Here is a 20,664-nt window from a genome sequence, read left to right as displayed (position 1 = left end):
ACTTCCAGCAGGACTAAACGTCTCGGGAAGTTTCATCCCGTTACACCTGTTACACCGGCACTGAACTCCTCCTCTCTGACCTTTCTTTCGCTTTTTTTTTTTTTGATGTACGGTCGAGTCTTGAGGTAGGATATTAGTTGGAAAGGTGGAAGTATCATAATGAGGTGTCGCCGAAGTAAGAGAGAGTGCGAGAAGGTACTCACGGCTATACAACATAGCGGAGGTCCGCCATGTGAGAATTTAAAGTGAGACCAAGTTTTAGCAAAAAATGACAACAGTACGAGCAGGAGGAATCTGATCTAAGGTAATGGCGGAGAGCGTAACCGTTACAGTGAAATCCACAGAAACAGAAAGCAAAGATGAGAGTAGCGAGAGTATCGAGAGCACCGATCGCCAGGTCGGAGAGCCTCTCCGGGCTCCCATGCCTACACACTTTTCGCTGCTATTCCCCCCGTTTAAACCCCTTCTCCGGTCTACATTCATACGGAGCCTGTCAAGTCTGTCAGCTGCAGTCTACCTCTCAGGAATCGCTCATTTGCGATCTAGATCAGTGGTTCTCAAAGTTTTTCGGACCGCGGACCACTTTAAGTAAAAGCTATGGCGGACCACCAAGGCCTAAGTAAAAAATATGGCGGACCAGTGGACCACCAAGGCATAAAAATCAGTCTGTACTATGAATTTCAAATTTAAATTGCCGCATTTGTTTCATTTTAATTCAAAACTAAATGTCCTTTTGTAAAAGTAATATAGTAATACGTTGACATAGAACTACGTATACTTCGTTCTTTGTAATTAAAATGTTAATGCGAGGAATACATCACTTTAAACATCACTTTGCTGACATATGACGACTGCAGCCGCGGACCACCTGAATTATGCTCGCGGACCACTAGTGGTCCGCGGACCACACTTTGAGAACCACTGATCTAGATGAATGACTTACCTACAGCACAAACGTTTCTTCTCTGTCGGTGAATATCTTTCTGCAGAAAGGGGTTTACCGAAGGCACGAACTCCTTTTTTCTAACACTTGGTCCACTGGTTGTGTATACCGCCGTCTCGGAGAATTATGCATATGACCTTCGTCCAACAAGTACAACCTTTACCCAGCAAGCACTCTGGCCCACTTCCGGTTTTGCTGTTTACTGTTTATACTCGTAGCATTCTTCAAGCATGAGGGCTCTTACAAATAAAAATGATAATCGAATTTGCTGTGTACCTCAATGTACAGTTAAGGCCTATAAATGTTCAACATTGTCCTTCCATGAAATTCCAAAGGATGAGCAAATGAAGAAGCTTTGGCTTGTAAGAATTCGAAGAGACGATCGAAGGACCCCTCTTTCGGGTAAGCTTGATCGAATTCTAATCACTATTAATCGTTTTCTTCACTCGCTACATCACTTTTTCTTCATTCCATTTTAACCATCATTAGCCAATCTAAAGATTTAAAGTTCTGATTTTAGAATAATTGCTGTTTTCGTAATCTTAACTTACTGCATATGGGCATAGCTATTTTGTATTGCCAAAAACGTTATCGCGCATACCAACATACATTTTCTGAGGGAGTAGATATTATTAAAGTACTGTTATATTGAAATGCTGAGAAAGGTGGACATATATTACCAATATTATTTTGTAGTAAGTTAAAGTAAACTTGTGCATATCGCTATAAGAAGGGCAAAATCATAAGTGCAATGCACTTACATGTGTTTTGGTAAATGTTTATGAAAATAACAATTCATTAATTTTTTTTCTCAGATAGGAAGGTGGACAAAAGTTTGTAGCAGGCACTTTGTGCCAGAAGATTTTCGCCCTTTACCCTTAAAAGGAAAGCAAAGGAGACTAAAGCCAGATGCTGTACCAAGCTTGTTTACATGGAACAACTTTCAGCGCCGACCACACTTTGAGAACCACTGTTGTAAGGGGTAGGGTTGGGAGTACGTAGTACTCAGTCAATTCCAATTTTCGAAAGTGGTGCTCGTTTGGAAAACTTTGAAAACCTCTGTCGTACACTGTTTGCTGCAATGTATTTTAAAAAAATCCCTTGTACATAACAGAACTTTGCAGTAGTTGCAGTTGTTCAGAAACATCGTTTGATTGAATTTTGCTCCACACGTCCATTGAGATTTATTTCCCCAACAGGCTTGACATTACTGTCTATAGAGCTACTTTGATTAAGGAAGGTCAACCAGATACAGATACTTTTCAGATACTTAATGCAGCACATGCTAAACGTAATGAGAATGAATCTAAGCAAAACTAATGATTCTGGTAGCATTCAAGAAGTACATAGTTCTTGAACTAAATGATAAAAAATTTGGCATAAAACTAACCAACAGCATGGCAGAACACTTAAGTGTGACAGTCTCAATAGGTTAATGTATCATAATAACAAGCATGAAATATAACAATCAGAAATTAGTGGTTCCATAATTTTATTTTTTTGATAAAGTTGTTTTCCATATTAACTAACATCATTCACTGAAATGCACTATTGTTTTAATCTTACAGAAACTCATCAATACTGCAGTTTTAATTATACAATGTTAGTAACCATCATGTGTCATCAGTTCAACCAGTATCTTTGCTTACTTTGCTCTTTTGCAGTGTTAGTAGATACACCACATATGACTGAAGATAGTAGCTACAAATAGAGAAAGATCTGTGAAACTGAAGTGTGGCAGGAAAAGTTTTAGTCCTGCAAGAACTCAATGTTTCTTTTGCAGTAGTGAAGTTGAAGAAGTTATCTGGTCCCCTGATTGTGGACTGAATAGTTTCTACTGGCAAACGGCAATGAAAATATTCATCATGTGATACAGTATCACTAATCTTTTACATGGAAAAATGTAAGTAGAGAATGAGTGTCTTTGTAAGTACACATTTATTTCATGATTAACATACCTTGAGATGTAAAAGATGAATGTTTCTAATAATACTACAGTTTTGAATCTTAGTTTCATCAGTTCCTGTGGTAAAGCAATCAGAAGGATGAATGTATATTTATTATTGGTATTGTATAGCATTTGTAAATTGTACTTAATTTATGAGTTGCTTATGTGTGATTTTTACAGTGTGTCCCCCTCCTTGTGGCAGTCTTTCGAGAGGCATTGCCTGCACAAGGACATGGCTGTGATACAAAATATTGCCGAAAAATAAGTTTTTGATGCATTAGGTTAGTAAATTTCTGGTATTACTATTATGTATTATTATTTATATTGTTAATACTGCAATTTAAAAGAATTTTATCATTTGAACCATTTGTGTTATAATGCAATTTTTTTTCTACCTATGGGCCCGGCTTCTCATGCTGGGTATTAACACTTAGCCTTTCTCTGGCTGAGTGACTAAGCTGTCCCTCCCCCGTTATCTTATTCTTTTTCTTTTTCTCACTTACCTGTCCCTTTCATCTATATTCTTCCTCTAAACAAACATCTCCCTGTCATACTACAGTTTCATCATTCCTATCTTCTGTCTACACTGGTCTTTCACCTGTCTTCTTGTTTCCCATCATGCCTTTCTATAATGTCATTTTTTTCACTGTGGTCTCGTTTAGGCCCCCTGCGTTTGCCTTGCAGGGCGACCCGTGTTGGTGAATGATGGGATCCTGGAGGTTGAGGTTCCTGATGGGATGTGGCTCATTATACCAACACACTTCTTTGCCCCGGACTTCTCTTAGACAGGAGGTTGGTGTGCCCACAACAATCAACCGACTGGTCATGTATTGCCCTAGCTTTGCTAGAAGGCTGCGGCTGGGGTCAATCTGGTCTTCATACTCAGGTCAGATTATATTCCTTGTGCATCCCTGGTGCAACCCTGCTGGAAATAAATGCCCTAAGTGGTACTGTTCAGTCGTATACCCTTGTTGTACTCTTTGCTGGGTGGGGAGCATGAGGAACGAACAGAATCCTTTATATCATGGCACCAACAAAACAAACCTAGGAAAATGCATCAGAAAAGAAGAATCTTCAGATAGTGAAGATGAAGTGTGAGACTTCGTGAGAAAGAATGTTAAGGGGGCCTAGCCCTGTTTTCTTGTGGTAGAAAACGCAGAGTCGGCCCAGCCACTCTCATCCCTCTCCCTTTTCGCAATAGCCAAAGGGCTTAAAAATATCTCTACGAATGTTTCTACTGTTAGATGTCTGCGCTTCGGACAATTTCTCATCCAGTGCGCAAATGAGAAAGCATCTGAGGCCCTGCGCTGATGAGATAGAAAACAGTTTGTCGATCGACCCATAAAGGTAACTTCTTATCAATCCCTCAACTCTTCAAGGGGGGGGTCATTTGTTACCCTGACCTTGCCAGGATGTCAGAACTGGATATCAAATCAGAACTGGCACCCCAGGGGGTCACAGCAGTGCAAAGAGTCTTCCTAAAGAAGGACAGGAAATCTACAAATGCACATTTCTTAACTTTCTGTTTGTCCAAAATACCTGCCTTTATTAGGGTTGGGTATTTGGGGATCAAAGTATCTCTGTTTATACTTTCACCATTGCGCTTCTTCCACTGCCAGTATTATGGTCATGGGGCTAGCTTTTGCAAGTCCCAAGCCTGCTGTGGCAGTACAGGCCATGCTGAAGCTGATTGTTGTCAAAGTGCCAAATGTGCAAACTGTGACGACTCTCATGTCGCTTCTTCCAGAGACTGCCTGAAGTGGAAGGAGGCAGCCATTCAGCCCGTACATATGAAATTTGGCGTCTCTTATGCCAGCGCTTGCCGTCGTGTAGTGAGTGGCTCCTCAGAACTGAATTGCCCTCTAGGGATCAATAAAGTATTCTCTTATCTTATCTTTAGGAGCATCTCCTACTGTAAGCTCCACTTCCTATGTGGCAGCTATTGCAAGACAACCGTCAACCTTGGTATCTATCCAGACTGAACTGATATGGGTCTCTCCTGATGGCCCTGTCCCAGTCTGTCAGACTATGCATCATCCTCCTAATACCAAAATAAATTATATGCCACCCTTCCTTGTCTTTCAGACTGCCTACCTTCATGCCATCCTGTGAGGCGGGAGGAGGTGGCCCTTGCTAGATTAAAGTTAGGACACACCTATGCCATGCAAGGACACCTCTTATGAGGTGAACTACCACCTGTTTGTCCATGGTGTAGGGAATTTTTAGTATGGTACATATTATGATCGTTTGTTCTGAACTCCAGACTATCCGTCGACAGTTTTTTAGAAAATTCTTTGTTTTCTTTGTTCAGGTCCGTCCCATTGGCAGCAGTCTTTACATTTTTAAGGAGGATAGGACTATACCATCAAATTTAAGAAATTTTATGTCCTGGTAATTGCTTTCTCTTGATTTTTAGTTCATTGGTGGCCTTTTTGGGCTTCACCACTCCTTTTCACACTTGAATTACTCTTTTAAACATTGTTTATTTCTTGCGTTGACTTTTTAAAGAATGTTATGGTTATATCCCTCAGGAGTTTTTTTTTTTTTTCATAAACTTGTTAAGATTACCTTATGTTGCCGTGATATAGCCCTAGTTGCTGGCACAGAAATGACGGAATTAAACACAAAAACAACAACAAATCCTCCTACTACAAGCTATGGTGGCACCCAGTCATCACAAAAATCTTAAACCACACAAGCATCTCAAGTCACACAGCACAAACACCCTTCACCAGTCAGAAACACTGCATGCCAGCAAGCATGCAACACAAAATCACCCAGGAACAAGAATATCACACCACAGACAGATAAGAACACAAAAACAAAACCAAAATCACCAGAAAAACCCACTACTCAGCAGAAAACATCTGAGACTACCACAGCAGCACCATCAATCTCTGTTTCTAACGCTTTGCTTCTCTTGGTGAGCAGGGGATGAATGTGGATGAGCGACATTTAGTGTTGCCTTCTACATCCCGCCACCCCCTGGCTTCCTCTTTTTCTTCTCCTCCCTCTGCTTCTGCTCTGCGTCTTTTCCTCACAGATAAACTATGTCTACAATCATTCAATGGAACTGTCAAGGGATCCGAGGCAACTTTGAAGAATTCCGATGCCTAGCATTTTGTTTCTCTCCTGACATCATAGGACTACAGAAGACTCATTCTCCTACCTTCTACCTCTCTTTTCTTCAAAGGCTTTCGAGTTTGACATCAGGATTCTCAGAATAACTTCCATTCAGGTGGGGCTGCTCTTCTCTTTCGCTCCCACCTTTTGTTTAGTCAGATACTATTTTCCACTCCTCCTCAAGCTGTTGCTGACTGGGTTACCCTGGACAAGACTATCACTATTTGCTGTGTCTATCTTTGCTTGGGTATCCCGACAGGACCTTGAGGGACTTTTCACCCAATTTCTTGCTCCCATCCTTCTTTTGAGGGACATACGTTCAGCATCCCTTGTTGGGCGGGGCCTTGACTGACACCAGGGGAGTTGTTGGGATCACTTTTTATGGAAAGTGATCTCTGCCTTTTGAACTATGGCTCTAACATCTTTTGTCGTCCGTACCATAGCATGGTGTCAGCAGTCAATTTGTCAGTGGTCAGCCCAGCACTGTTATTATTTTAACTGGGCTGTACTTGACGACCTGTATGGTAGCAATCAATTTCCTATAATTTTACAATTTTTACCTACTTAGGAGCAGGACAATGATTTTTATAACAGCAGGTGGAATCTGACTAAGGCAGATTAGCTTGCCTTTCAGACCCTCTGGTCCACCCACCTCCTCCAAAGTGCTAGTTTTAATTTTGGGGTAAAAGACCTTGGCAATGATCCTACATTACATGATGCTTGGCTGTTTACCTCAATTTTAAATTAACTCACTGTAGAGACGATTCCATCACAAAGGCATAGTAATAGCCGTCCACGTGTCCCCTGGTTTACGGAGCAGAGTAGGGAGGCCCAGCGCTTTGCTTTCCACCACGCCACTCCCATAAATGTAATAAGTTTTAAACGCAACAGAACTCAGGCTTCTTATATTTTTTAAATAGGCACGGAAACTTGCATGTCAGAGATTTGTATCCTCATTGTCCTCCCACACCACTTCCCAATCACTGCGGGCAGCCATAAGGAAGATTAAGGGAAGGTTTCAGGCTGGTTCGATAGGCCATCTGAGGGTTGGAGACTCTGTCCTCACAGGGGCACGAGATGTTGCTAATTCCTTGGCATCCACCATTGCTCACTACTCCTCTTCTCACTACTCTCCAGATTTCCTGCACCTGAAGTCTGTTCAGGAATCTTTCAGCTATGACTTTTCTTCCGATAACTCAGAAAAGTACAATCTACCCTTCTCTCTCTCTCTCTGAACTGCAGCAGGCCCCTCAGAAGTGCAAGGACTGCACCAGGTCCAGATAACATTTTTTATCAGCTGCTGACTCATCTTCCACAGGTCTCTCCTTCTCCTTCCAGGCATCTTTAATTTTATTTGGGTGTTCGGCTCTTTCCCTCCCTCGTGGAGAGAGGCAGTCATGGTGCCCATCCCAACACCTGGCAAGGATCCTTCTGATACCAACTCTTACCATCCTATCACTCTCACTAGTTGTCTGTGCAAAACTTAAGAATGTATGGTGAATGCCCGTCTCTCTTGGCATCTTGAGTCTCAAGATCTCATCACCAACCTGCAGTGTGGCTTCAGAAAATGCCGCAGCACCCTGGACCATTTGGTCCATTTTGAAACTTTCCTCAGGGATGAGTTTGTCAGCAAAGAACATTTTTTTACGGGAGTTTTTTGATTTGGAGAAGGCTAACTGGAAGCAAGGTATTCTGTTGAACCTCCAGTCCCTTGGCTTCCGGGGTCATATGCAACTCTTCGTTAAGAATTTTCTTTTGCATTGACTCTTTCAAGTGCGAGTGGAATCTATCCTGTCTGATCCTCAGGAACATGAAATGGGGGTCCCTCAGAGCAGCATTTTTTCTCCAACACTTTTCAACATTAAAAGAGATTTAATCTTGAAATCTGTCTGTCCATGTTCGGAGGCCTTGTTATATGTAGATGACTTTGCTCTTGGCTTCAACTATGCATAAATCCTTTACATAGATGAGTGTCAGAAAATGGCTTCAAATTTTCTCCTACAAAGTCAGTATGCATCCACTTTTGCAAACTGAGAAGTATGTTTCCAAAGCCATCTATTTCTGTTAATCGCAAGGTACTCAAAGTGGTCCAGGAAGTAAAATTCCTTGGGGTCATCTTTGACCGTAAACTGTCTTTTCTTTCTCATATCAAATCTTTATGCATTGTCAGAAAGCCTTGGACATTCTTGGAGTAGTTAGCCATGTCAGCTGGGGGCGGACCACGCAGTCCTGCTTAGTCTGTATCGTGCCCTGGTCCGCTCCAAGCTAGACTATGGATCTATCATCTATGGCTCTGCTCGCGAGCCCTATCTCAAATTTCCCGATCCTATTAACCATCAAGGGCTCCGCATCTGTTTGGGTGCCTTCCGCACCACTCCTGTACAAAGTTTGTACGCAGAAGCTGGTGAACCTCCACTTTCTTTTCATCATCTGAAACTCATGCTATCCTTTGTCTGTCATTTAAAAGCTCATCCTGGAAACACTGCGTACCGTGCTGTTTTTGGACCTCAGCATGCTGCCTTGTATGCCATTTATACCAAGGAGCAAAAGCCATTATAACTCTGAGTTGCACATCACCTACAAGCTGCCAGAGTAGATATTCAACAGGTAGAGCCTGTACCTCTACTTACAGCTACTCCTTGGACCCTTCCTGTTACAGAGATTCGTCTTGATCTTATACCCTTTAAAAAAGGGGACTCTAGCAACCTCATTTTTCTCCAACGCTTTCAGGAACTCCTTTCTGACTATCCTGGATTCTGTTCTATCTTTACAGATGGATCCAAAGTCCCAAGTGATGGACCTGTCCCAGTGGCAGCAGCTCCGTCCTGCCAACCGCAGCAGGCTGCTTCAGTCCGACTGGCGGATGGCTGTTCAATTTTCCCTGCAGAACTTCATGCCATCTTGCTAGCCTTGCAGCATGTTCACAGCTCTTCGGAGCACAACTTTTTGATTGTTTCAGACTCTTTCTGCCCTCCGAGCTCTTCTTTCCAATGATTTTGACCACCCTCTCGTGGTCCAGTTTCATACAATTTATGCAGCACTAATTCATTGTACCAAGGACATTGTTTTTATTTGGTCTTCTGGCCATGCTGGTATCTCAGGCAATGTTTGAGCAGACCAGGCTGCAAAGGCTGCTAGATTAAAGTTAGGACACACTTATGCCATGCAAGGACACCTCTTACAAGGTGAACTACCACCTGTTTGTTCATGGTGTAAAAGAAGTTTTAGTGTGGTATATATTATGATCCTTTGTCCGGAGCTCCAGAGTATCTGCCAGCAGTTTTTTACAGTGAATTCTGTTTTCTTTGTTCAGGTCTGTCCACTTGGCAGGAATCTTTACATTTTTAAGGAGGATAGGACTTTACCATCAGATTTAAGAAATTGTGTGTCCTGATAACTGTTTGTCTTTTGATTTTTGGTTTGTTGGTGGCCTTTTTGGGCTTCACCACTTTTTCTTACACTGTACCCACTCTTTAAATATTGTTTACTTCTTGCGTTGGCCCTTTAAAGAATATTATGGTTATATCACTCCAGGGGTTTTGTCCCTAAACCTTTAAAGTTCAGATTACTTTTCGTTGCCTTGATATAGCCCTAGTTGCTGGTATGGCATTAGAAACAAACAAATAATTGTACACAGAGAAAATACTGACTATGGACTTGGAGAGGGAGGGGTTACTATGCTGACTAAACCACTTGAGCATTGATATTATGAGATTTATATCAGCAACTTCATCAGCTCACCATTATTTCAAATACAGTCACAAGAAAAGGAAATATACCTGTGAGGAACTCTGTGTTGATTGGAAGCATATGCTGAAAAAAATCTCCAGAAAGAAACATGGAGAAAGCCCTATGTTGTCAGCAAATGATGTCCTGTGTAGATGGACAACAAATCTGTTGTGCCTTGTCCTGAAATTGCCATTGCCTACAACAGATTTATGTGTAGCATCGATCTCATGGATCAGAAAAAGATTACAGATGAAATTGATCAAAGGTCAAAGGTGAAGCACTAGTTTCAAATATTTTATATTTTTTTATAGCGGTAAGCGACACTCACCGTATTTATATACAGATGAATCAGGAATTCAATCCTGAATAAAAAGAGATATTACAGCTTGAGTACAGACAAATGATAGCAAGAGTGCATATTGGAAATTACACAAAGAGGAAGAGAAGTTATTTTCTCAGGACCTGTCGAATCAGCAAAAAGCAAAAAAAAAGATTGAGCATCCTACATCCTACAACCTGAGCATAAGTTGGTCAAAAAAAAAACCCACAAAAGGTGTGCTTGATGTTCAAAAGACAAAATTAAAAGAAGGACTGACAATATGTGTGATGTATATGCTGTGTTCACTAGAGCTACACACCATCACGCAACTGCTTTGAGAAGTACAATCCGTAAGTTACATTACATGCATAAAGGATGGATCTTTATTCTCATCACAGTGTCATATCATTTCTGATGTTCCATGATTAAATTAAAATGTTTGATCACAATTTGGATAATAAAAATGTTGATAGAGCCCATACCTCACCTTATTTACAATACTCCATAGGAATATATTTTTCCCTTGCTATACCTTGAAAACTATGTGGAATGCCAGTTTCAAATAAACATTTTTGGAATCTACAGGTCATTTTACCCCTAAATATGTAAAAATAACTAAAATTATTTGCATACAATCCTCATGGTCCTTAAAGGGATAAGAAGGTGATTATTTTAGCGAATGATTTTGCCAAAGTATGAAAATAAAGTTCCTTAACATTTATTTTTCCTTTGGTCTGTTAAAGATGTAGCAGTTAGTCAACTAGTACAACATTTTTTGGCATTGTTGTAGGGCTTTCAGCCAATAATTCATGAATGGAAAAAGGCTAAAAACTGTCAACAGAACGCCAACAGCAATCAACACCTACGAAACAATAAGATTAGGCTCATGGTTATCTTGGCTGTAAAAAAAATTCACTAGAGTGATGTTTCATATTACTGTTATTTAAAACGGGAGATGTGCTGCATATTTTGTTTGAACACTATTTTTTTCTTGTGGTCTCTTTTTTATTTCTTTCTAGCTTAAATCAGTTGTTCTTGGTATTCTGAGAATGTTTTGATCTCATTTAGACACTTTTGAATTTCATGCACACATTATATTTTGCATAGATGACCAGAAAATTGCTGTTCATCTGATGAAGAAGTTACAAACAAACAGCAAGCAGCTACAGGCTATTTCAGATGAGCTGAAAGCTAAAGGTGTCCAACTGGCAGATCCAGAGACATCACTCTATGGTTATATTCTGCCTCATCTAAACAAGGATCAAGTACATGCAGCCGACTGCGTACCCGAACATTGCTGAGCTGAAGAAGAAGAACACATAATTTGAGGATATAAACTTGTTTAAGCAGTGGTTGACAGAGCAAAATGTGTCCATAAGTCAGTCATGCACCCCGTGAACAAGTCACTTTTGATTATTCTATAATTAAATTGTTGCCAGGATCCAAATTTTATAATCCATTTCCCAAAGACATCTTTGATATGACTGAAGTGACAGACATCAGATGTGATTGTGAATCCGATTGGATATTGATGATTTTGATGAGAATTAACTGTATACATCTCATTTTCATTTAAGAAATTGTATCAATTCAATAACAACTGCTTATGAATCCTTTTTGCATATTTTCTTCTACATGGAAAATAGCATGTATGATTTACATCATACAGTGAAGATGTGAACTGTTCAAACACCAGAGCTATGCCTCTTTTGTCAGAAATCTGTCTAAACGAACCCCTTTTTATGAATACATAAGAATGGCAGTATTGACCACCTCATTATTGCTCACAAATGTAAACTATCATCAGTGATATTTATCAGCCAAGTTTCATATTCAATAGCCTGTTGCATTTCACATGTTGATTCATTTTGTTCATATGCCTTCTTATGCTGTGTAGTCCATCTTCGGGTATTGTGTTCCCTGCACATGTTCTGGGCATGAATCCATTCATTCCTTTATGCAAATAGCTATCTAATAAGGTTATACTGTTTGGAACATTTAATTGATATTCACACCTGTTTTGCAATTTTGACAGTATATGCAAGTTTGAATCAAGGTCAGCTGGCTACTTTGGTAATATTAAGATGTTAAGTGTGGTCATCACACATATAAGATAATTCTTTGAAAGGATTATTGTACACGTTTTGCAGCTTATGTGTTTATGATGTATGTGTATGTGTGTGTGCCGATTCTTATTGCCCACTCACATACCCATGCAAAACATTTGCCCATCCACCCAATCTTTCCAATCTCATTCAACAAACATATATAAGAAACGGACAGCTCTTTTGTAAAATAGGGTCATTAAAGATAATATTTTAAAAATATTGTTTCCAAAAACATAACACCGCACAAATTTATTACAAAATTTTCTAGGTCTCAGAGGAGCACCATTACTTGGTTAGTGCCTTTCTTTAGTACCCTTCTAATGACTGACATATTTTAATGATATGTTTTCCTTTTAAATGTGTATATAATTATATATATTTTATGTACGATTATATGGCTGAGTGGATTAATATTCTTTCTGTTAAGATGATTATAAAAATTTATTATCTTTTACCAGATTAGTTTTCAAAATTATGAAGATCATTGATGGACTAACAGAAAAGTCATTCAAGATTAAGGCAGCATCCAACGATAAATCAAATGTTGTATCTAAAAATAACACTAACTCTGGGTGTGCACAAGAACTGTTAATTTGCAGTCGACAGCCAACCTACAGTTACTATTTAAAAACAATGTCAAATATTTTAATGACATTTATTTGATTGTGCATTCCGTCAAATCATCATAAATCAGGTAAATCTATATCTTGCAGCTTTTATCTTATTTTTTCAAGAATTGTTGTTAGGTTGCATGATTGAATGGTTAGATAGGAGACTGGTTGATTGGTTGAGTGATAATTATCATATACATATGCTTTATTAATTAAGAATACTTACAGGAGCAAATAGTTACAGTATTGATTGCAATTCTAATTACAGCATCCTATTTATGCAGGATGGAATATTCGCCAACATGGTCTAAATAAATTACATAACCTTATTTAAAAAAATAAAGTTGTTTATAATGATGTGACAGTGCAGTATTTGCAGCAAACTATTGCTTAAAGAATCGAGGACGGTCTGTTATTACGAGGATGATGATATGTTTTCAAAGCTGTCGCTAAGAAAATTTTTTCACCTGACAAATATTTAGGTCCAGTGATGGCTTTGTTAGGTATATATAGTTATAGTTGTGGTGTTACTGCTGATAATTATGATATTCATTTTGTTTTGTTTTTTTGTTTGTTTGGTTTTTTTGGTCCCAAAATTTGGAATTGCTTTTCATGTGTCTTCATATGAGAAGCTGCAGGCTCTTTCAGAAATCACAACTGGTATCCCTTAAATTTTTTGACTGTTTATCATCTCATTATAATTTCTATTTTTTCGTAGCTTTTCTCTTAACATTTATATCTATGTGTGTGTAGAGAGAGAGAGAAAATTCCCCTCTTGGCACCCCATAATTAAAAGCATAAGAATAGTTGTGATGTGCCTCGTACATCATTACTTAGTAACCATGAAAATTAAATGGTGTTAGTGTGAAAATAAAAAAATAAGGCATTAGTGTAATTAGGCTTTTATGAAACAGATCTGTGTACTTTGTAAAAATTGTTTCAATTATAAATATTCACAATTATTTTTGAAGCAGATTCTGAATCAGATATTGATGATAAGGATAACAGACAACAGATCAAATAAAAAAAAGTTATATTTGAAATATTTTATTTTCCCTTTCTGCTTAATTTCAAGAGAAGGACCCAATTAGTTAACATTAGTCTGCTATTAAGTGCCTAAATAATGAAAATCATTAGTTGTACACTCATAGATGTTTTGTTCATTAATAATGGTATAATATTTAAAAACCAACTCACCAGTTTCCTCGCTAAGATTTACACCGCGTCCATAGCACCAAGTCAGTCCGGACCTCTTTGGTGTTCCAGGAAAGAGAACGGAAGTTCCCAAGGAGAAATATCCGCTAAAATTTTAGCTCTTGTTCGTCGGGTGCGTCATCTAATCTCTACCTCACGTTGTGTTCTTTTTTTTTTTTTCTTCATCCACTACACACTCGCACTCAGCCGACCTAATTGGAATTCACAAAAGACCCTGCTTTTCTTTCCCAAACAAAAGTGATTTTTCTTCTGTTCGTCAGCTTCACGGATCTTCAAGTGTGTTCTCACTGCTGCTGTGTCACAACTACACAGACAACACGCATCTCACTCGTTCTAGTGGTACACGTTTATCTATTTCACACGTACGACACGCCAGCATTCGTTCGGACTGACAAGCTCAAACAGGTAAATAGGTTCAAAGATGTATATTTATTTACATAATTTACACATATAACTACGTTATCTACTCTAACCCACCTAATATACCAAAAACCTAGCACCTAACTCCCTGGGGTGGGGAAAGGGGGTTGAGTGACGTGAGAAACGAACACAGGCTACAGATAGCTGATGGGTGTGCTGCCTGATTATGTGCAATGTGAGCCAAGGTATGTGACTCAAAGTGTTCGTTGGTGTGAAAACTTTGTTTTTAACAGTGTACTTGTGTCCTTTGTTTTTATTGGTTAAGTGATTACCGTGCTACGATCGATAGCCAGGGATATATAGTGACCGTTGTTGCGTTTATCCACGTGGTTACATGACTTTCTGACAGTTTTTGAGCTGACCATCAATAGTTGACATACAGTGTCAGTGTGGTCACTTAAAATAATTTTTCTCCAGCAGTTATGGCCATAGCTAGACAAGAATGGCCATCATTGCGATGGTCGGCGTTGGTGTTTTTATCTGCGGTTGCGATAGTCTGGTTGATGTCGCCATGAGACCAGTCCCAATAGTTTTGGCAGGCGGCATGGTCACTTTGTAACATAATGTAGTGCTTGCATCGACCTTTGTTTCTGTTGTCTTAACTGCATTTCTTCCAAAAATCTGAATGACTACTCTAAATTTATCACGACAAAACCACTGCCCACTGTCTACCCTGCTTCACCGCTGCCACACCTTTTTAATGTTTTTTTTTTTTCACTAGTAAGATATCAGACATTCTGTCGTCCTCTAGACTCGATGTCATCATCTGACAGCATGTCTTGTGATGTTCTCCCGGGATGCTCTCTTTCCACCAGTATCCGAGGCCAATGTAAAGGCGAGCATTCTTAGAGGCAAGACATAAACTTGCCAGTTAGACCCCATTGATTACAAGCCTTATTTTTGTTTGATTAGATGTTCGATTTCCTGCCATCCCAGACATTGTAAACGTCAGCTTGTCATCAGGTGTTTCCCCATCTTTGTTTAAAAATGCCCTCATGAGGCGATTTCTTAGGAATTCCACGCTTGATGTCCACGACAATTATCACCCTTCTTTCCAACTTGTCTTTCATCATAATGGAGAAAGTAGTTTTGACACTGGGCTTACGTGAACACCACCTTATCCCTCAAGCTCAGTCAGCAAATAAACCTTTTTCACAGTACCGAAGCTACTCTATAATATCTTCATTATCAAAGAGAAATGCCTAATTTAATCTTACAGGCTGTGAGGCTTAAAAGTATTAGAGTAAACTAGAAGCGTATGTCTGCAAAATAACTTTTTCCATAAGGGATGTGGGTTTGTAATCATCACTTGCACTTATACTGCTGTTTTGTCATGAGGTGCATGTTATTACACGGGGTTAATTGTCGCTTACGAAGACAAGGTTTTTCTATCACACAGCCATCGTTAATAAGCCGCAGAACTTGATCTGCTACAACAAAAATAAATAAAATTTATCAGAGATATCGACAGTCCAGCATTATGATACTGTTATAAATCTTATAAAGTCACACTGTCTAGCAGTAAAAAGCAATACAGTAGATCATTATGAATAACTTTAAAGCCATTTCTTTTTAATAGGAAGGATCCAAAGAAAAAAATTTATTTGGAGTGAGGAAGAAAAAACGAAGGACAAGAAGCATCTGTATTTTGTACACCAGTGTGTGTGTAAGAGAGAGAGACACACACACAAGAAGGAATACATTTGTACTTTATACTTTCTATCATCATTTCCATTTTTTAAAATGTTTTTGAGATCCTTCCCATACTCTGTCCCATTTTTTTTTCTTTTTCCCATGTCTTGCGTGTGAACGTGTTTAAATGTGCAAATTTCTTGACATATTCTCCTCACCTGTAAAATTGTTCTACCTTCTGTGTTTCCAATCGACTGTTTCCATCTGTAGTTTCGACTATCAGGGGTCTTTTGCCTGCTCATGTTAGGCTCTTCGTTTCATCCAGCTATGTTGGATTCAACATTTACCGGTCCCAAAATAAATCCTTCTGCGTTTTTCAAGTCAGTTTTTCGCGACATGGATTTCAGACAAAAAGTCAAAGCTGGACAACGGACATTTATAAACAGTAACATGTGCACGTTGTTTTATTGACTGTCTTACTACCTTCTCTCTCTTCCACAAACTCCTTGTCTTCAAACAAGCAGCGAGACATCATATTTATATCTCTGTCAGCACTTCAACTTGGGAGATCAGATCGATGTCAACCATCAATAGTATACGAGAATTTACCAGGAAAGCAAAGCAGCAACGCGGTCAGTGACTCGGTGATCGGAGTAGAATAAATGGACGAATTCTATGAATTTTATGAATTTCAAGATAGGCAAAAGGCTGCTCAAATATATATATTTATGGAAAACTAGCAATAAAATACATGCTTCGAAAAATATGGAGCCAGATCCTGATCTCCACAGGAGCAGTTCAGTGTTTAGCATCAGGTCACTACATTTGAATCCTCCAGGATTCTCCAGGTTAGCACTCAAAAAGGTAAGAATACCTTTGTTGCATCGTGCTTTTTACGCTCTGCAAAAATCTTCAATATCCATGGTAAAGAACAAACATGAATCATGAAATGTGTTTCTGATCTTAAGCCTGCCTAAAACATTGTGTTTCATGTCACAGCATTAAATCTGACAAGTATACCTACTTGATGATTCAGTGACGCTCAATGTTGTATTTGCAGAACCTTCTTCAGTTTGAAGAACCAGCATCCAATCTCCTTGCCTCACACTGATTTCCTTGCCAAGGTGCAGCTGTAAGTGAAGAGCAGGTGGGTTACCACTGAGGGTACAGTTTACTTTCATTGAGTTGTTATTATTTACAGCCATGGATATTAAGAGACATCCACTGTGAGTTGCCGTGTAAGCCTGGACAAGAAGTGATGTCGCCTCTAGCAGAGCAGTGTCGATGATTTTCTTTGAGAGATCAAGGAACCGAGGAGGACCTGCAGTAGTTTAAACAACAGCAAATGTAAATTGTTTACACTGCCTCTTACATGTAGGCTTTATTTTTATTGTTTTATTTACTCTTCTGTTTGGTCCCAAGAAAACAAGTCTTACTTCCTGAACAGACGGGAAAGCGTGCGCGCACACACACACTTTCAAGGACGCACTCAGAGACTCACACATATCTCATCGTTGTTATCGTTATCATAATTATTGTCAATCCTCCTTGATCTTTACTAAGGGTTCGGTTCTTGCAGTTTGTCTTGTCTTCTCTCTGTTTTCAGATTTTCACCCCTCGCCTAAGTTGCTTCTAGTGACAGTTAAGCCATTATTTTCTCTAGTGTGTACATTCAATCTTTTTATTTTATTTTATTGTACATAGCTGCGTTTTCTTATTGGCCACATTTCTCAATTTAAGACGTTTTGGTAAATTAATAGAGGTTAGGTTTCAGTTTCCATTTTTATATATAGTGTCTTTTTCTGTACCTCTAATCGAGGTAAACTGCGTTTAAAATATTTACATTCATCTATCTACACTGCTACTGGTTTACCCAAAACATGATATTTTACTTGCTTGTCTTTAAATCTAGGGGTTATCAAGGGGAGGTCTTCGTCTTCCAATTTTACCCCCAAGGTATTCTTTCTACTGCCGTTTAAACAGAAGGAGTGGATGAGAAAGTATAGAGTTTTGCCAAAGTTCTGCTTTTAATTAATTTACTCCCTTTCTTCTTTCTTCTTTACTAATTTCTGTCACCGTGTCTGTCAGTCTCTTTCACAAAGATACACTTGTTTATATGTGCATTATTGCAGACTTACAGATATCAGAATAAATATATGTGGAATCACATCGAAACACATACACACGCTTGCAGCTGCACACACATTTCCAAGCACCAAGTGTGATACTTACACCTGACAAGAAAAGATACAGATTTATTCTCCTCTGAGCGACTTCCTTCACAGTGAAGTGTGGGCCAGTCATCTTGACATCCTACTGAAATAGTATGGCTGAGATGATCTTCACTTTTAGCAAATTCCTTCCCATTGCTGTCACGGAAACGGAAGATAACAGGAGGGTTTCCCTTGTCGAATAAGCAAGTAATATTAGTCTGCAGACCTTCCTCAATAAGGTGGGTATTCAAAACCTCTTCTCCTCCCACAAACAAACTTGTGACTTTCGGCGGGTCTGGAAACATATTAGCAGATATATGCTTCCGCTCAAAAACTGTTGATGAATGTTTTTAAAAACAATTTAATAAAAAACATCTAGTAAATTGAATTATTGTAATCATCTCAGATGTTTGTTAGCGTGTTATAAAAAGTGCATCGCAATCGTCACCTTAGTCATCGTCAGCAGCAGGAGCAGTATTTTGAAGTTTAATAAAGAATTATCTTGCGTCATAACAGAAATCCATCCTCAACTAATACACATACTAAAGGTTTGACTCAAGTTATGATTAAATGTTTCTGTTTGATATATCCTATTGAAATATGTAGGATAATGGTTGGCATTAGTGAACATAGATCACTTACACAAGACGTTGATATGTATTGTCTTCAAAATTTCTTCTCTCGAACCTTTTTTGGTTATGGAGAGCTTCATCAGACTTAAAGCCCGCTTAACCAGTTGAGAAATTTGTATCTCAAACATGTGCACGTGTTCGCTAACGATGCGATGCTCCCAAGAACAACGGGTTTCATTTCTTGTTCGCAAGCTTCTGACGTGCTGCTGGCTAAGTTCACTCTTCCAAACAAACTTGCACCCATTTGACAAAGTATTATTTTCACACAGCTCAAAGTTAATAGTGAAGTCTGATTCTCTTGAAGTATTGATCACGTGACTGATTTTTGTAAAAACATTTTCATATTCAGTCCTATCTTGATTGTAGTGTGCATAGCCACCTGAAAATAATCATCCTCATTCATTTGAACCTATACCAAACTATTATTTGTACTCTTTATTAGGTGTAATGTAAAATTAGAACACAAGAAAAACAATTTGCGAGATTGAGATTTCTCAGATAGAAATTTAAGATACAGTAATGTTTGTAGCTAACGTACAAACTGAAAGATCAACGTTTATAATAATCTACAAAATTATGTTCTTCCCTTTAGAGTTATTTTTGAATATTTTACTTGTGTAAGAAGTTAAAATTCTTAAAATTCTATTATGCTAGTTTTTTTAACGATGTTCAAAATATTACATGTCTGTGTGCACGCTTCTTAAATATATCATGTTTAACAAAATCATAAAATTTTGTAAATTTTAGCGTTTTCACTTTCCTTCCATAAACAGTGCAGACCAATAATAAAGCCTAGAGTTACAAAGAAAAATACTTACATGTGAACGTAAATACGCCTTTTTTCAAGAGGACGACTAATAGAAGTATAAAGCTCATTCCACAATGTGTGTTCATGCTGCGAGTCATTGGTTTTGTGACAATGCCATTTTGAGTGCCATGTAGGGAAGGTGACAAGGAAGCTTGTTTAAACTAATAATAGGACCGAAGAAGGAAATATTTTGAAAACCTGCAGGTGTCTGTAACTGTTTCATGTTTTGTAACTGTTCTAGTCAATCCTAGTAAGACATATCACAACATACTATACGCTTCACACAGAATCGTGATAGCACAAACACTTTTACATAATAAATCATAAATATCTGCGAGAGAACATTCTGAATAAACAAAAACTAAGCTTACGAAGGTTTGTTTGTTCTTTTTCTTTCAGTTAAATTGGCATTAGTGAGTATACTTTTATTAGTGATTGTGCGTGTGTGTGTGTGTGTGTGTGTGCGCGCGCGCGCTCGCATGTAGTGAGTTTTATATTTACATATAATAAAGAAAGTGAGACTGAAAATATTTATTCGACTCTAAGGCCTTTTCTAGGGACGCGTTGAAAATTTTGACATGAGGAGGACAATTTTTAAAGTGATTTTGGGGTAGCCTTAGTACATACTTGCGATGCCTGAACCATGTAGTCTTCTGCGAATAATTTTCATGCACCTAATTATATATTACGATAACGAAGAGGAAAAGAAGGAGAGCGAGAACACAAAGATTAACAGGAAGAGAGTAAAGTAGACCAAGGAACAAGAAAACGAAAAAAGAGAAAAATAGCAGAGAGTGAAGAGAAAGAAAAAACAGGAGAGGTAGGAGGAAAGAAGAATATAATGAAATAATCAACAAGAAACAGCTATAAACAAGAGCAACGAAACTTTGTAGATTACTAATTAAATGTGGAATGTTCTGCCAGAGCCGCACAAAACAAAATGAGATTAAATTAGTCGGAACT

The 20,664-nt window shown here is 38.6% G+C and overlaps 1 protein-coding gene and 1 long non-coding RNA gene across 5 annotated transcripts; one reads left to right on the top strand and one right to left on the bottom strand.

Moving 5' to 3' along the window:
- Positions 1–45: 45 nt before the first annotated feature.
- Positions 46–12,875, top strand: LOC112568069. Of its 4 annotated transcripts, none has more exons than XR_003099978.1 (6): positions 46–1,345; positions 1,759–1,918; positions 2,727–2,846; positions 3,072–3,172; positions 3,554–3,777; positions 11,170–12,875. It is a non-coding gene; the product is annotated as an uncharacterized LOC112568069 (long non-coding RNA). The 4 variants fall into 4 exon arrangements; XR_003099980.1 differs by having other exon boundaries at positions 1,759–1,925; positions 3,576–3,777; XR_003099979.1 differs by having other exon boundaries at positions 48–1,345; positions 1,763–1,925.
- Positions 12,876–17,049: 4,174 nt separating this feature from the next.
- On the bottom strand, positions 17,050–20,038 carry LOC112567489. Its single transcript, XM_025244182.1, has 4 exons — positions 19,712–20,038; positions 18,904–19,272; positions 18,281–18,556; positions 17,050–17,369 (listed from the first exon to the last, which is right to left on the bottom strand). Exons 1-4 carry the CDS (start codon positions 19,797–19,799, stop codon positions 17,050–17,052), a joined length of 1,053 nt encoding a protein of 350 aa, XP_025099967.1. The 5' UTR covers positions 19,800–20,038.
- Positions 20,039–20,664: the final 626 nt, after the last annotated feature.

This window comes from Pomacea canaliculata, linkage group LG7 (assembly GCF_003073045.1).
Source record: "Pomacea canaliculata isolate SZHN2017 linkage group LG7, ASM307304v1, whole genome shotgun sequence".
In the NCBI taxonomy this organism is placed as follows: Eukaryota; Metazoa; Mollusca; class Gastropoda; order Architaenioglossa; family Ampullariidae; genus Pomacea; species Pomacea canaliculata.
The sequence above is the reverse complement of the archived record's forward strand: the minus strand, read 5'-3'. Positions and strand labels throughout refer to the sequence as shown.